The 16437-nt window shown below is 42.5% G+C and overlaps 1 protein-coding gene across 3 annotated transcripts in view; it reads left to right on the forward strand.

The window, feature by feature from the left end:
- nme9 (NME/NM23 family member 9) overlaps positions 1-15636 on the forward strand; it is an 18807-nt gene extending 3171 nt beyond the window's left edge. The window contains exons 4-18 of one of the 3 annotated variants that reach the window (XM_066640963.1): positions 996-1067; positions 1197-1313; positions 1623-1701; positions 1788-1870; positions 2049-2141; positions 3891-4045; positions 5925-6118; positions 7311-7455; positions 7723-7830; positions 8878-9026; positions 11015-11159; positions 12232-12497; positions 13244-13339; positions 14600-14728; positions 15266-15636. In XM_066640963.1, coding sequence (XP_066497060.1) covers positions 996-1067; positions 1197-1313; positions 1623-1701; positions 1788-1870; positions 2049-2141; positions 3891-4045; positions 5925-6118; positions 7311-7455; positions 7723-7830; positions 8878-9026; positions 11015-11159; positions 12232-12497; positions 13244-13339; positions 14600-14728; positions 15266-15324 — 1890 coding nt within the window. In that variant the 3' untranslated portion in view covers positions 15325-15636. The remainder of the gene's footprint in view (positions 1-995; positions 1068-1196; positions 1314-1622; positions 1702-1787; positions 1871-2048; positions 2142-3890; positions 4046-5924; positions 6119-7310; positions 7456-7722; positions 7831-8877; positions 9027-11014; positions 11160-12231; positions 12498-13243; positions 13340-14599; positions 14729-15265) is intronic. The other 2 variants (XM_066640964.1, XM_066640965.1) reach the window with 2 other exon arrangements.
- Positions 15637-16437: the final 801 nt, after the last annotated feature.

Here is a 16437-nt window from a genome sequence, read left to right on the forward strand (position 1 = left end):
GGAAATGCATAACAAGTGTCAGGAATGTGGAGCGGACACACTTACTAAAACCATACTTTTATTTAAACAAAAGATAACAAAACAGACTTGGATCACACAACAGCATACTTAGACAAAGACCGACCTAGACAGGGAGACTTGGACAGAAAGACCTAGACCAAAGAGACATGAACTAGACAGAGCTAAAGAGACAAACCTTGACAAAGAGAGCTTATACAGAGAGAGCTAATAGACTACAGCCAGAAACCACAGAAGTACACAAAGCACGGGAAAGGAAACACTAACAGACCAGAGAAGTGAACTAGAGAGACACAAAACAGACGACAAAACAGACGACACAAAACCAGACCAGGAACCGACGACACAAATGTGGACTGTCCAACACCAGGAAGAGAGACAAGGGAACTTAAATACACCACACAGACAAGGGACACCTGCAACAGATAACGAGGGGGCAGGGTTACAAATGACACTGACGAGGAGGCGGAACAAAGGCGGGACTAGGGCGGAGACATGGACAATAACAAACAGAGCCATGTGCCAAGTGAGCACATGGTGGGGAAAACAGACTCGACAGGACAAGGGCGTGACAAAAAGAGTAAAAGAAAACATGATAAAAATTATTCAATTTAAAATGATACAATAAAAGAAAAGAACTAAAGTGGCGTTACAGAATAAAAAGTGCAGAGTGTTTTAAACCGAGCTGTAGCTGCTCAAATAGGAATGTTTCAGTCTTGATTTAAAAGAGTCTGGTTCAGTCAGAACATATCTAATCTTACTGATGTTCTTAAGATTGTAAAAAGCTGATCTAGTAATAATTAAATTAATCATTTAAATGACTGTCTGTGGTTATGTGTGTGCTACAGGTCAGTTTACAATCACTGAGTGTGAGGTCAGATTTGTTTCTGAATGCTTCTGCTCTGACTTGCATTTTTTGCATGAATTCTTGTCATTTGTAAAATATTAATGTTTATGAATGTTTGGAACTCTTTTAGGCGGAGGCTGACAGTATCGATGCATTAGAGAAGTACAGAGGAAAGTGTGAACCCACCTTCTTATTTTATGCTGTAAGTCTATGTTATGAAAACTGTAGACAGAAATGAAATGACCTCACATTTCAATGAAATAAAAAGCCAGCAAGCGTACCATTTTATCTGAGAACTGCAGACAAGTGAATTCTGTTATTCTGTGTGAAGGGTGGGGAGCTGGTGGCTGTGTTGCGTGGCGCTAACGCTCCTCTTCTGCAAAAGATGATTGTGGAGGAATTGGACAAAGAGAAACGTGTGCTGGAGCAGGGCGTTGATCGCACTGTAGTGAGTTCAACTCTGCTACAACAATGCAAACTACGTCCACAAAATACATCACAAAATCTGATTTCCAGGGTTTGTTGCCCAATGTAGGATTGGTTTCACTGACATAGGTTACGTTTAGATGTAAACTCCAATGTAATCCAATGTAAACTATACGTTTTTGCATTAAATATACCATTTAGTTTATGATTAAGCTTTATCTGGGACTGGTTAGTAACACTAAACTAAATTTCTATTGCCTTACGTTATTGAATAAAGGTTTCCCACATTTCGTGCTCTGAATGTGTGTTATATACATTTATATTCTTAAAGGTAAAAGATGAGGAGTTGGTGGATGAAGAAGTAGAAGAAAAGGATGCTGGATCCCATGAAAAAGAGGAAGATATTCTTGGTACCCACACTCCCTAAATTACGTCAAACCAATTTACAGAAAAGTGGAAGCATGCCATGTTCACCACTCTGCGTTTTCCCCTGTAGTGCCTGTTAACAAGTCTTACACAGTGGCCGTCATTAAGCCAGATGCTGTTGCTCATGGAAAGACCAATGAAATTATTATGAAGGTAAAGCCTCTATAGCATATGTAATAGTTGATCCATGTCCAGTCTATAGTCATTTTGGCCAAAGGCATGAGTGATTTGGTGCTGTGATGCTACGGTTTTAGTAAATCCATCAACAGTACTGAGTTGATATCTGTCTGAACCAGGACAATGCCTTACTCTTAGTATTTTTCTCTCTCAGATTCAGGATGCAGGCTTTGAGATTTTGGCCCATGAAGAGCGGACTCTTACTGAGTCAGAGGCTCAGGTGTTTTACCAACACAAAGCAGCAGAGGTACTGTAATCAAGCCTAAGTACTGTAGTTTAATAACACCTTAGATTTTAATGTTATTATTAATTGTCACAGGTGTAGAGAGGACAAGGGAGGAGGACGTACATGCACGGAAGGATTTATTGCGAATAACAAAACCAAACAAGACAAAGCACAATCTGAAAATGAACAAAAGTTTGACACAGAAACATAATGAGAAAAAAACTAAGACGGGAGCAAACAGGAGACAGCCCTGAAGCCGGTGTAGACATGAGTAAAACACTGAGCAACAGAACCAAACATCCATACACAAGACCAGACAGTGGATACCCTGAAACTACTGGTATATATACACATGAGAACACCTGGAAGAGATAACGAGAGGGCAGGGCAACAAAGGAGGCACAGGTGAAGAAACTGATTACGAAACAAAAACAGAGCCATGTGATCCTTGACAAACAAGGGCAGCGTCTGAAATCGCGTACTTGAGCATGACGTACTGAATTGGATCCAGTGCGCACAGCCTGACCGTTAAAGCAGTACGCTCTTTCAGTGTGCGAGTGTGCAATATCCACGCAACCTCAGGCGCACTACAAACGCCATCTTAGGTCATTTGACCTATGACACACCAACAACAACAAAAGTCCCACTAGTCTCTAAAATCAATTTTTTGCTAAACTTAACGGGGCTCTTTCTCCCATGGATTCTAAGAGAAGACACACTATGAGGAAGTTATTGATTCTTTACTTCAGGAGAAATGTATCACTAGCCTTCACTTAGAACAGCTTTAAAAATTCGCAAGTTACGTTAATACCACTTTCACGTTACGTTAATACCAACTCATAACATTACTTAATGTTGCCCATAATCATATAAATATATATATATTTTTTTTATTATTGTTCTATCATACATTTGTAAAAATCCAGCTCTCCCCATTCCGCCAATTTTTTTATTCCAGCTCCAGTGGAATCATGGGATAGGTCTGGAGTGTGCTGGGGTTGCATACTTCAAAATTTCTCCTGATGAAATACGTCATCCGGGGACTTTTCGCTTACTGCACGACGAATACTACGTATTTGGACACCATAGTCATTCTCGTTTACTGCTTTTGCGTACTGTTCAGTGTGACAGACAGAGCAGAAACACACGAAACAGGGCAAAAGTGTGACATTAATGGAGCAATCAGAGTTTAAAATAGTTCGACAAAAACTGTGCATAGCTTTGCAAAATGCAAAAATGTTTAATCAGGCTTAAATTTGTTAATATCATCAATATCATTATTATTATTATTATTATTATTATTATTATTGTTGCCTACTAACCCCTTCTCTTTTGACAAGTTAAATGTTAATTGATGCTTTCCTCTTGTAACTAAACCTACTGTTTTCTGATGTAATTGATCAGTACAGCACTCTACGGCTGAAGGGCTCAGTCTTGTTTATCACCTCCACATCAAGCACTTTCCTCTACTTTGATCGTGTGAGAATAATAGATCACAAACTCTGAAGGAGCTTTCACACAGTCTGGATAGGACCACCTTGACAGGTGCAATGAAAGAATGCTACATTTTGAAATGCAGCACAGCCAAATTCATTCACTCCCTCAGTTCTGCTCGTCGTGGATGCAGTCAGTGTGGAAGCCTAAGAATAGAGCTGCTGACTTTGTGCATGTCCTCCTGCTTTTGCTTGCCCTGCAAAATCACATGAAACAGAGTCCCAGGTTGTCTTTAACACAGTCATGGAGTGTAAATATGTTCACGTATGTTCTCAGCCATACTTTCAGGAACTGGTCCAGTTCATGTCCAGTGGTCCCTCCCATGTTCTGGTCATTTCTAAGCCTGAGGGCTGTCATGATGTCATTCCGGCCTGGCAGGAGTTTATAGGCCCGACGGATATAGACGAGGCCAAAAGAGAACATCCAGAGAGGTAAAAAATATTTGACCCACTGTTTACAGCCTTCGATGTCTTCCATTCAGTCAAACTCACAGTGTTGGTGGTAGAACTGTCTGAAGAGTGTAATATGTTTAAAAGCTACATTGCAGAAAGCTATACAATTGTTAAATCTTTTTTGAATAAATTTTGAGGTGAGCTTTTGACCTCAATTATATTTTCATATCCATTCCTAGCTAAACGGTAAACATGGCATTGCAAAACAAAATAGTGTCAAAATAAAGCTTAGCAACATCACAATAAATCATTCATTCATTCATTCTGTAGCCGTTTATCCACCTGGAGGTTGTGGGTTTGAGTCCTGCTCCGGTTGACTGTCTGTGAGGAGTGTGGTGTGTTCTCCCTGTGTCTGCGTGGGTTTCCTCCGTGTGACTGTCTGTGAGAAGTGTGGTGTGTTCTCTCTGTGTCTGAATGGGTTTCCTTCGGGTGACTGTCTGTGAGGAGTGTGGTGTGTTCTCTCTGTGTCTGCGTGGGTTTCCTCCGGGTGACTGTCTGTGAGGAGTGTGGTGTGTTCTCCCTGTGTCTGCGTGGGTTTCCTCCGGGTAACTGTCTGTGAGGAGTGTGGTGTGTTCTCCCTGTGTCTGCGTGGGTTTCCTCTGGGTGACTGTCTGTGAGGAGTGTGGTGTGTTCTCTCTGTGTCTGCGTGGGTTTCCTCCGGGTGACTGTCTGTGAGGAGTGTGGTGTGTTCTCTCTGTGTCTGCATGGGTTTCCTCCTGGTGACTGTCTGTGAGGAGTGCGGTGTGTTCTCTCTGTGTCTGTGTGGGTTTCCTCCGGGTGCTCCGGTTTCCTCCCACGCTCCAAAAACACACGTTGGTAGGTGGATTGAAGACTCAAAAGTGTCCGTAGGTGTGAGTGAATGTTTGAGTGTGTGTCACCCTGTGAAGGACTGCCGGCCGCTACAGGGTGTGTTCCTGCCTTGCGCCCAGTGATTCTGGGTAGGCTCCGGACCCACCGCAACCCTGAACTGGATAAGGGTTACAGACAATGAATGAATGAATGAATGAATTACATTCATTATTAGGTCCAGACTTCACAAGCTTTTTAATGTTCATGATGGTTACTGTCTTGTTCTTTTACTATTTGGCACTGAGTAGTCTTTTCCAAATAATTTCTTTTTTTTTTCAATCAAAATGGCTCCAGTCAGTTTGATTATTCTGACTCTGAGGGAGAGGTTAGATTTGATTTGTTCAAGGACTTTTTTGTTTAAAATAATCAATATTTCCTTTTCTATTGTACATTTTTCATATTCATAAAGAACCATGAAAAAGTCTATATTCATCATTATACTTTAAGACTAAAAGTGAACCTACTTTCAGCCAAATACTCAAACAAATGTAAAGTAACGTTTTAAAAGCTGTGGTTTATATGATATATGTGTGTTGCTTATGTTTTGTCCATGAGCTCTAAATATCTTGTTGCATAATAAGAAAGATCTGGAAGAGCAGCTGTGTGTTCTTAGGGAGGAGGTCCCATATTGTTTTCACAGATTTGAGCGTTAACAGATATAACAGTATGCATCCTGTGCTTATTGCCAGCTTCCCCTTCTCACTGCCCTCGCTGAGGAACCAGCAGTCACACCATCTGTCCTTCCCTTTTTCTCTCTGTGTCTCTCCTGACTCTTTCTTTTACCCTGTCTCTCTTTCTCTTTCATCTTTACCTATACCTCACTTTGTCTAAATCTTTCTCTCACCACTAACTTCTGTAACTTCCTCATTACCTCTTTCCCCATGTCACTCTCATGGACCTTCTCTCTCTAACACTGTTTTTCACCCGGTCTCCTTCTCTTTTTATTGGGCCCTCCCCATCGTATCTGTCCCAATCATCCTCTCCCTCCTGCTCTTCTCCACTCCTGTAGTTTGCGAGCTCAGTATGGATCAGAGACGCTCTTCAACGCTCTGCACGGCAGCAATGACGGCGAGCAGGCCAGTAGGGAGCTGGCCTTCTTCTTCCCAAGCTTCAGGCCGGCGGTGTCAGGCGGGCGCTCGGAAGCGGAGCCTGTGGAGAGGACACTGGCACTCATCCGGCCTCAAGCAGCCAGAGAAAACAGAGGCATGCGCCAGAACCATGTCTGTGTGCACGGAAACACAGGCCTGTAGGCACACACATGCAGGGAGAGAGAGAAAGACAGAGAAATAGAAATACGTATGCAGTTATGTAATTGCCTATGCTGGGTATCCTACCAAGAGTTGCTGGCACTTTCATTATTCTACCTATGCCTTACAGCCTCAGAGCTAGCTTTGCCCATTGCTAGTCGTAATTAAAGTCTTCTGACATTGAGAATAAACACATTTCTGTGGTACTTTTAAAAAGTCACAGCTAAAATGATTTTAACTGTGATTTGTCATAGGCTAGCAAACATCAGGATTTAATAAGCTGATTATTAGTCAGACTAATCAGCACATTCCTGTTAATGTAATAAAATTACTGTACATTCAGCAAAGTATTAGATATAGTCATTATCAAGAAAAAACGTTTATTAATCAATATTTGGGAGAATTTGAAAATACGTGTTGTTCTTTATGTTGTTTCCTACATCTCTGTTCCTATCGAAGTTAAGAAAGTATTTTTCCTTCTGTAAAGTTTTGTCTTGTAACTGTGGTATATTTTTGCTTTTGTATAAAAAAAATCTATCTCCCAAATAGTAACTTCATAGTAAAAGAAAAAACTATTCTAAACGTTCAAGTTTTTTTAATGAATAATTAATTTACACAATGTAAATACTCTAGAGGGCAGCACTGTGGCGCAGCAGGTACTGTCTCTGTCACAGCTCCAGGGGCCTGGAGGTTGTGGGTTCGAGTCCCGCTCCGGGTGACTGTCTGTGAGGAGTGTGGTGTGTTCTCCCTGTGTCTGCGTGGGTTTCCTCCAGGTGACTGTCTGTGAGGAGTGTGGTGTGTTCTCTCTGTGTCTGCATGGGTTTCCTCCGGGTGACTGTCTGTGAGGAGTGTGGTGTGTTCTCTCTGTGTCTGTGTGGGTTTCCTCCGGGTGACTGTCTGTGAGGAGTGTGGTGTGTTCTCCCTGTGTCTGCATGTGTGAGTGTGTGTCACCTTGTTAAGGACTGGTGCCCCCTCCAGGTTGTGTTTCCTTCTTGCACCCAGTGCTTCCCGGTAGGCTCCAGACCCTGAACTGGATAAGTGGTTACAGACAATGAATGAATGAATGAATAAATACTCTATACAATTTTATTGGTTTTAATTGTTAAAAACTTATTGAATAATACTCTTTGTAAAAAATGTGTTTTCAGAGGAGATCATTGCAAGGATCAGCGAGGCAGGTTTTACAGTGGCCATGCAGAAGGAGGTGATGCTCACTGAGGAACAGGTGCGACAGTTCTACAGTCAGCATGTGGCTGAGGATTATTTCCCTGCTCTTCTCAAAACCATGACCAGGTAATTAAAATATCCCTATTTTCTTTGACAGACAAAACAATTTCCTGAACAGCGTGCTTTTGTTAAAAAGTCTTTAGTCGGCTGGTTGTAAGTTTTCTCACAGCAAAGTCCAGTAAATGTACACAGAGTTACACATATTTCTTTATTGCAAAGGTTCAATATTTAGTTTTGTCTTCAGATAAAGCACTGGTCAAAAAAAGAAGTGTGATATTGTTTATGTTGTACGCGGACTGAACAGAGTAAGAAGGGCTATGTTGTTGTGTATAGTGGGCCTGTGCTGGCTCTGGCCTTGGCTAAGCAGGGAGCTGTGGAGCACTGGAGAAATCTTCTGGGACCCAAAGAACCCGTAAAAGCGAAGGAGGAACAACCAGAGTGGTATGCTGAGATTTCAGTCTGTCAATTTTGCAAATATTTTATAAATGAAAAGGGAATTGTGAATTCCACCCATGGTCTTAAATTTAAATGACTAAAACCTACATGATTCCATATTTGGGCCACATTCCTTACTTGTATTATCATATTAAAAAAATTACATATTGCCATCATATATTAAATACAGGGGGTCCTCGACTTACGACGTTGATCCGTTCCTACGTCGCGTCGTAAACCGATTTTCGGTGTAAGTCGGAACATACGTACATACGGTATGTAACTAACATACTGTAAGCACTGATCCTATCCTCACACGTACCCTCCTCGGTCCCGAGCCACGTAACCGTGTATTCTTCCGCCGCACACACCAAACACGAAGTTCACGTTACGACGTTTACGACGCAAAACCACTTACGTCGAAACAAGGCTTTATACAGTAAATGGGAGATGTCGTAACCACAAAACATCGTAACTCGGGACTGACGTAACCCGAGGACTTCCTGTATATTGAATAGTTCATACAGTTACATAGTGTTAAATATTAAGTCCCTAAAACTGCCTGTTATTGTCCTGTTATTCATTTTAAACAAGCCATATCCTTTATTTTTATGTTATGACGATTATCTTATGATGTTTCTGGGCTGCAAAATGGTACAGATTAATCTTTACAAGTCTATTTCCAAATATTATTATGCCTTAAATGACAGCTGCTGTTTTTACTATTGTGTCTTTAGGACTGATTAATGTAAATGATTTCTGTTCTGATTGACAGCAGAGAAAGTTATAACACTGAAACATTTGTTTTATATTCAGAATGAATGGGCGGGGAATTTAGGCTGAAATAGTGGATATACTAGTGTTACGAAATTGATATAAAATATAGATCATTTGAATGAATTTGTCCTGAAGTGTGGGAGGCTCTTTCACTTTTTAATCAAATATATTTTTACAAAAAAAAAAAGATAGTACCTGCATTTATATATCTAAGATCAGCCCTTTTGTGTGTGTGTGTGTTTGTGTGTGTGTGTGTGTGTGTGTGTGGTTCTTAAGCCTGCGAGCCCAGTTTGCAGTGGAGAATGAGTGTGTGAACCAGCTGCACGGAAGCATAAGTTTAGAGGAGGCTGAGAAAGAGATCAGCTTCTTCTTCCCTAAAGAACATACACTGGCTGTTATTAAACCTGACACAGAGGAACACAAAGGTACTGTAATAGTATGTTTTAAAGGTGTCTATAACAATTTTCTTAAATGCACATTTTGTACAAGTGTTACAGTCTCTCCACAGATGTTTAAGAAGTTTATATGAACTAAAAAAAAACACCAAATTCCTTCTAAGAATGAAGGGAGGGGGGAAGGAACATGTGTCATTTGTTTGCTGTTTTATTGGTCATTCACTACAGAAACTTAAGCCAAGTACTTTAAGTACAGTCCTGTGATTGTGATTGTCCTGTGACAATATGAACACTAATTAGTATGATGCTTAACTTTGGACCCGAATCCCGCAGTCTGCGGGGTAAAAAGCACAACTTATATTCTTTGCTTTATAACTCATAAATGCCCGAAAGCATCTGTGTGCTCCACATACGGTTAGAAACCGCAGATCCTGGTGTTTCTTAGAATAGCACTGTCATCGTAGTGCTGTGAAGCCTCTGGGAGTAATCCAGTGTGAAAAAACACCTAAAAAAACAAGGCGCTCCTTCAAAATCGATGCTTGATTTTGCTCTCATAACTGATTCTACTGCAATCATAACTCACTCCTCTGCTCAAAGACATGAACAGTGTTTACTTTCAGTTTCGTTTTGACTCACACCCATGCTGTCTCTTCAGCAAACACATACTCCCATTATTTATTTAAAGTTTTTGTAGGAGGTTTCACGTCAAATAATACTGCATTAGATCGCCAAATATAAAGTAAGCTTAAATAATTCTTCATTGTGTGTATACTAAATAAACAAGTACTATTTCATTATATTTTTAAAAGATTATAATAATAATAATAATAATAATAATAATAATAATTGTTACTATTATAAGCAGCTAAGAAAATTGCCAATGTGTCAAAACAGTTTTTATTTGTTGATGTTATGGATATTGTCCATATTTGCCCTGAACTAAATTCCTGAAAGTCTGGGCCTGCTGTGACTGTCAGAGCTTTATCAGTCAAACATCCCAGAGCTTAGAATATCAAGAAAAATATGTCCGTCTGATGCTACAAATTTATTTTGTCACAGTAATTTTCCATGTCATAAATTAGCATTGCCTCCTGGACGCCTTCCTGGTGAGGTGTTCCAGGCATGTCCAACGGGGAGGAGGCCCCGGGGCAGACCAAGAACACTCTGGAGAGACTACATGTCTCGACTGGGCTGGGAACGCCTTGGTATACCCCCAGAGGAGCTGGAGGCGGTTTCTTTGCTCCGACTGCTTCCCCTGCGGGCCGGACCCGGATAAGCGGTGGATAATGGATGGATGGATGAATTACCATCAAAATTGTTTATGTTTACAACCAGCAGACACCTCACACTAACAATGTGTGCAGAGATATCAGGTAATAGATGTGTTTTGAATGCTGTACATTGAGAAATACGTAACAAAATCAACAGACACTCGGTAAAAGTTTGGTCCAAACATGGCCAGTTTCAAACATGGCCTCGGGTGATTACATATTTGAGCAGCCAAGGTTCTTTAGAAAAGAAAATAACACATTGAATATGGCTCCGTCACATAATTACTGTTTAAATGCAACTGAAATAGGCACTGAAAAAAACGGAATAAAAAAGTCCTATATAAGCAGAGTCTTAAATTACGGGGCTCTAGAGTGGATTATCTTGGAGAGATTGCAAACTTGATCCCACACATTGCTCTATCTCTAGGAGCCCAAGAGATTTTAATAGACCTTACAATGTGTAAGATGGCCCTCCCTCTCCCCCAACTCTGTAGACAATGCTCTTGCAATTCTTCTTGCTCTGAGGAACTCTGTGTTATGGGAAGACCTAGCTAGTGTGTGACATTGGCAACAACTAAATAGGAGGTAAAAGGCAAAAACAAAACAGAAGCAAATGTATAGTGGAACAACAGGGTAAAAGAAGTGATGGAATGATTACAGACAATAGATAGCCTCCCAAATGTACGTATGAGAATAACAACATAGAAAGCAGCGTGCCTCGTTGCATTTTGTGTGTTTGTTCTACAGAGGAGATCCTGGGGGAGATCCACGCTGGAGGCTTTACTATCTCTCAGCTGCAAGAGACTGTTTTATCCAGGGAAATGGCAGAGGAGTTCTACAAAGAACACAGAGACAAGCCATTCTTCAGTCAGTTAGTGGATTACATGTGCCGGTGAGCTCAAACACACACAGAAAATTGTCTTTCTAAAATGGCTTTCTGTCATATGCTTGACTTCAGGAAATGGTGTATTTATAGGTCAGGATTTAACGGTATGATAATAACCCTTAAGTTGACAGTTCACTGTAAATTTGCCAGAAAACATCTCAGGGGTTTATGCTAAACTTTACCTGTGCCTTGTGGTTCAGTTTCGTCACCCCTTTACATTGAAATTCAGAATTTGTGCTAGTTTCTGTTAGGCGCAAGTCCCTGAGGGTGCTGCATGTGTTGATGTCTATCCTTTTTCCAGAATCACCTGATCCTTATGTGTTATTTTAATTCCTCTGAAGCTGGGTTGATAATTATCAACTCTGCTGATATTTTCACTCAAATCACAGCTGCAGTCACATAGCTCCAGGGACCTGTGAGGAGTGTGGTGTGTTCTCCTTGTGTCTGCATGGGTTTCCTCCGGGTGACTGTCTGTGAGGAGTGTGGTGTGTTCTCTCTGTGTCTGCGTGGGTTTCCTCCGGGTGACTGTCTGTGAGGAGTGCGGTGTGTTCTCTCTGTGTCTGCGTGGGTTTCCTCCGGGTGACTGTCTGTGAGGAGTGTGGTGTGTTTTCCCTGTGTCTGCGTGGGTTTCCTCCGGGTGACTGTCTGTGAGGAGTGTGGTGTGTTTTCCCTGTGTCTGCGTGGGTTTCCTCCGGGTGACTGTCTGTGAGGAGTGCGGTGTGTTCTCTCTGTGTCTGCGTGGGTTTCCTCCGGGTGACTGTCTGTGAGGAGTGCGGTGTGTTCTCTCTGTGTCTGCGTGGGTTTCCTCTGGGTGACTGTCTGTGAGGAGTGTGGTGTGTTCTCTCTGTGTCTGCGTGGGTTTCCTCCGGGTGACTGTCTGTGAGGAGTGTGGTGTGTTCTCCCTGTGTCTGCGTGGGTTTCCTCCGGGTGACTGTCTGTGAGGAGTGTGGTTTGTTTTCCGTGTCTGCGTGGGTTTCCTCTGGGTGACTGTCTGTGAGGAGTGTGGTTTGTTTTCCCTGTGTCTGCGTGGGTTTCCTCCGGGGGCTCCTTTTCATATGGGCTCCTTTCTTTCCCCCAGTGGTCCATGTACAATGCTGATTCTGAATAAAGAGAATGCAGTCGAGGAATGGAGAGCCATGATGGGCCCTACAGACCCCAAGCAGGCGAGAGAGACAGCGCCAGCGTCCCTGAGGGCCCGTTTTGCTAAAGATGTCCTGGAGAATGCCGTCCATGGTTCATCCAGTGCACAACATGCACAGGAGAAAATACACTTCATCTTTGGAGAGATCGGGTCAGAGTCTGAGGACACTAGGGCAGGAGAACCCGATGAACCTGCTCCAATAGGTAAGTGAAGTTTTCTGTAGCCTTTATACATTACAAGATAAATTTAGATCAGGATGGGTCAGTCTTTTAGGGGGAGCCTTGGCCTAATGGTTAGAGACTGGGCTTGGTACCGAAAGATTGCTGGGTCGATCCCCAGGACCGGTGGGAACATCCACGGCTGTGGGGCCCTTGAGCAAGGCACTGAACCCCCAACTGGTCCCTGGGCTGCCCGCCGCTCTGGGTGTATGTTCACAGCCCCTAGTGCACTAGTGTGTAGTAGTGTGTTCACTGCCACAGAGCGGTTAAATGTGGAAGACACGTTGTACAATGAAACATAATTGTCATTTCAAAGTTTAAAGCCATCTACAGAAAACAAGAGTCCATTAATTCAGTTATACACAGTTAATACGGCAACTTAAAAATCATATTCACATGTGCTGTGTTGGCTACTTTGGGATTTTTGGACAAAATTTAATAAACGATTCCAAGTTGATGCAGATTAAGTTGTGACTAATATAAATGTCATTTTACAATGGAATGGCTGGAACCATTTTGCTGTCTGCATGTTAAAACCACACTCACAAATTGCTGAAACTTTCCAGAAGGTGTTTGGTATTCACGCTGCTATTTCTAAAGTCAAGGCTGTTCCTGGGCACCATTTCACTTATCTCTGATAGGGCTTCAATCACAAGTTCCAATAGAAGTTTGAGTGCATTTGGAGAAAATCATAGTGTTTGGAGATAAATGGAAAATTATCCATTCGTTAGAAGCAGAAGAGAGCTTTGCAGAGCTGAGAAACCTCCAGACGTCAAGATCGCCTTCATTTAGTGAACCAAGGAACCAGACGGAGCCAAACCAGGAAGGTTAGTATAAAACAAGATGTAATTTTGTGAAAAGTTTATTGAACTTTGACATACACTGGGGTGCAGTAGCTTGAGACCACGGCTGGAAATGCATTTTTCATTTATGATTTTCAGTATCATACAAATTATCAGTTCAATTCGGGTAAAAAGGGGAACCTTTGAAACACTGGAAAGAAATTCAGTATTTGGTTTGTCCCTCGTTTTCTGGAAAAGCTTCTGATGAGATGAAGAAAACTACTTAAGAGTCTATGACACAAACTTCATTTGAAGGATGTACATTTATTCAGGTTTTTTTAACAAATATATTAATATAATCAGTGACAGAAAGATGCTGAAAACTTCTCTATTTTTGTTTTAAAGGGGACATATTATGCAAAACTCACTTTTTGCATGCTTTTGTATTTCCACTTGAGTCTCTACTGCTCCTATAAACACTACAAGCACGAAAAATAAAAAAAACATGTTGGTTTGAGTTTGGTGTCAGGAATCATATGCTTCTACGAGCCGTTTGGATGGCTCCTCGCAGACAGTCACCCAGAGGAAACCTTATTGTGATGTCACAATAGGGACTTTTGCATAGAACCACCCTGGCACCACCCCTCGTCTGTAAACATGGGATGGGTGGGGTGTGGCCAGCAACAGCTCATTTGCATAAAAAAAGACAGAGCCCTTAAACGACTAAATTCTGAAAGGGACTGAAACTTTATGTGAGTGATTTTGTGCAAAGAGCTTCATGAACATGTTTTGTAGCCCATAGACCCATTCTAACTTGTTTAAAAAGAGGTATAATATCCATCCATTCATTATCTGTAACCCTTATCCAGTTCAGGGTCGCGGTGGGTCCAGAGCCTACCTGGAATCATTGGGCGCAAGGTGGGAATACACCCTGGAGGGGGCGCCAGTCCTTCACAGAGCAACACACACACACACCCCTACGGACAATTTTGAGTCGCGGGAGTGGGAGGAAACCGGAGCACCCGGATGAAACCCACACAGACACAGGGAGAACACACCACACTCCTCACAGACAGTCACCCGGAGGAAACCCACGCGGACACAGAGAGAACACACCAACTCCTCACACACAGTCGCCTGCTGCGTCACCGTGCCGCCCGAGGTATATGTCCCCTTTAAATATTTAAAAGATCTAAAATCTGTTTTCTATGTCCAAGTTTTCAATGTGGCCTGATGTTTCTGAATCTTACAGCACACAGACACAAATAACTGTGTAATTTATCTAACGAAAGCCGTTTGTTTTAGAAGCAGGAAGCCCTGTGCATTTGGACCCAGAGGCAACAAAGAGCCAACCAGTGTCTGCAGAGTTAACATCAGACTCATCAGAACAAAGAGAAGCACGAGAGACGTCAACTCCTAGCAGTCGTAACGGAGGTCCGTGTCCCACTGCCACTGCTGACATCTAGGTCTTAGAAATGGATCATTATGCCTCAGTGCTTTTTCTGTTTCCCAAAAGCACTGAGGCATAATGATGATTGTTACATGATAGAACAGGCATCACTGTCCACCAAGTAACCATTACTGTTATGCTCAGCAAAAGCATCTATACACCCCTCTGAGCCAAACTAGGTCCTGACCTCAGGTTCCATGGCAGTTGGAGATGAGACTAATAAAGCATTTCAGTCCAGGATCAGTCTTTGGAGAGTGGGAAGATAGCACTTTTATTGGCTTTTTGTTATCGATGAAGAATCGTGAATGTGTTGAGGTGCTAGGTCAAGGCGCAGTTTACACCTTGAAAAGTCAGTCGTCGTTAATAACACTGTATTAAAGGTACACATCATATTGTGATAAATATATGGGAAATCCAATTTAATATGCCAGCTCAAACTGTATAAAGCTGTTACATCTACAAAGATAATAATCTGTACGGACCTGTACTGACTTCCGATTTTCCTCTCCCCTTACCTTTAGAGACGACACCCACCTCAGACCAACAGGACCAGGTAATAGACAGAATAGAAGAACCCTGACCAGAGGAATGTGCAGACTTACTTTGCAAACTCAAAAACCATTAAAGCATCATCACAGGATGGTTAAGCAACACCAAGGACATTGTGAATCTTATTGTCTTTTTTAATAATACAAAGAAATAACTAAATCTTTGAAACCTGTGCAGTTCTTACTGACAAGGACATGAATTTTATACTCTGCATTTGCATTCTAATTATGAATTGTAGGCAGCCTTTTGTTTCTCACAACATATCTCGGCAAAAGATGTTCCTGTAAGATTTTGAAAGCTTAAAAAAATACTAAGCAAACTAAATACTATGATTCAGTTTGCTTTCAAATAAGGTCCATTAGTAATGATTTACATATATTCCAGGTGACTGTCTGTGAGGAGTGTGGTGTGTTCTCCCTGTGTCTGCGTGGGTTTCCTCCGGGTGACTGTCTGTGAGGAGTGTGGTGTGTTCTCTCTGTGTCTGTGTGGGTTTCCTCCGGGTGACTGTCTGTGAGGAGTGTGGTGTGTTCTCCCTGTGTCTGCGTGGGTTTCCTCCGGGTGACTGTCTGTGAGGAGTGTGGTGTGTTCTCCCTGTGTCTGCGTGGGTTTCCTCCGGATGACTGTCTGTGAGGAGTGTGGTGTGTTCTCTCTGTGTCTGCGTGGGTTTCCTCCGGATGACTGTCTGTGAGGAGTATGGTGTGTTCTCTCTGTGTCTGCGTGGGTTTCCTCCGGGTGACCGTCTGTGAGGAGTATGGTGTGTTCTCTCTGTGTCTGCGTGGGTTTCCTCCGGACGACTGTCTGTGAGAAGTGTGGTGTGTTCTCTCTGTCTGCGTGGGTTTCCTCCGGGTGACCGTCTGTGAGGAGTGTGGTGTGTTCTCTCTGTGTCTGCGTGGGTTTCCTCCGGGTGACTGTCTGTGAGGTGTGTGGCGTGTTCTTTCTGTGTCTGCGTGGGTTTCCTCCGGGTGACTGTCTGTGAGGAGTGTGGTGTGTTCTCTCTGTGTCTGCGTGGGTTTCCTCCGGGTGACTGTCTCTGAGGAGTGTGGTGTGTTCTCTCTGTCTGCGTGGGTTTCCTCCGGGGGACTGTCTGTGAGGAGTGTGGTGTGTTCTCTCTGTCTGCGTGGGTTTCCTCCGGGGGACTGTCTGT

Source organism: Hoplias malabaricus, chromosome 12, assembly GCF_029633855.1.
Source record: "Hoplias malabaricus isolate fHopMal1 chromosome 12, fHopMal1.hap1, whole genome shotgun sequence".
NCBI classification, from domain to species: Eukaryota; Metazoa; Chordata; class Actinopteri; order Characiformes; family Erythrinidae; genus Hoplias; species Hoplias malabaricus.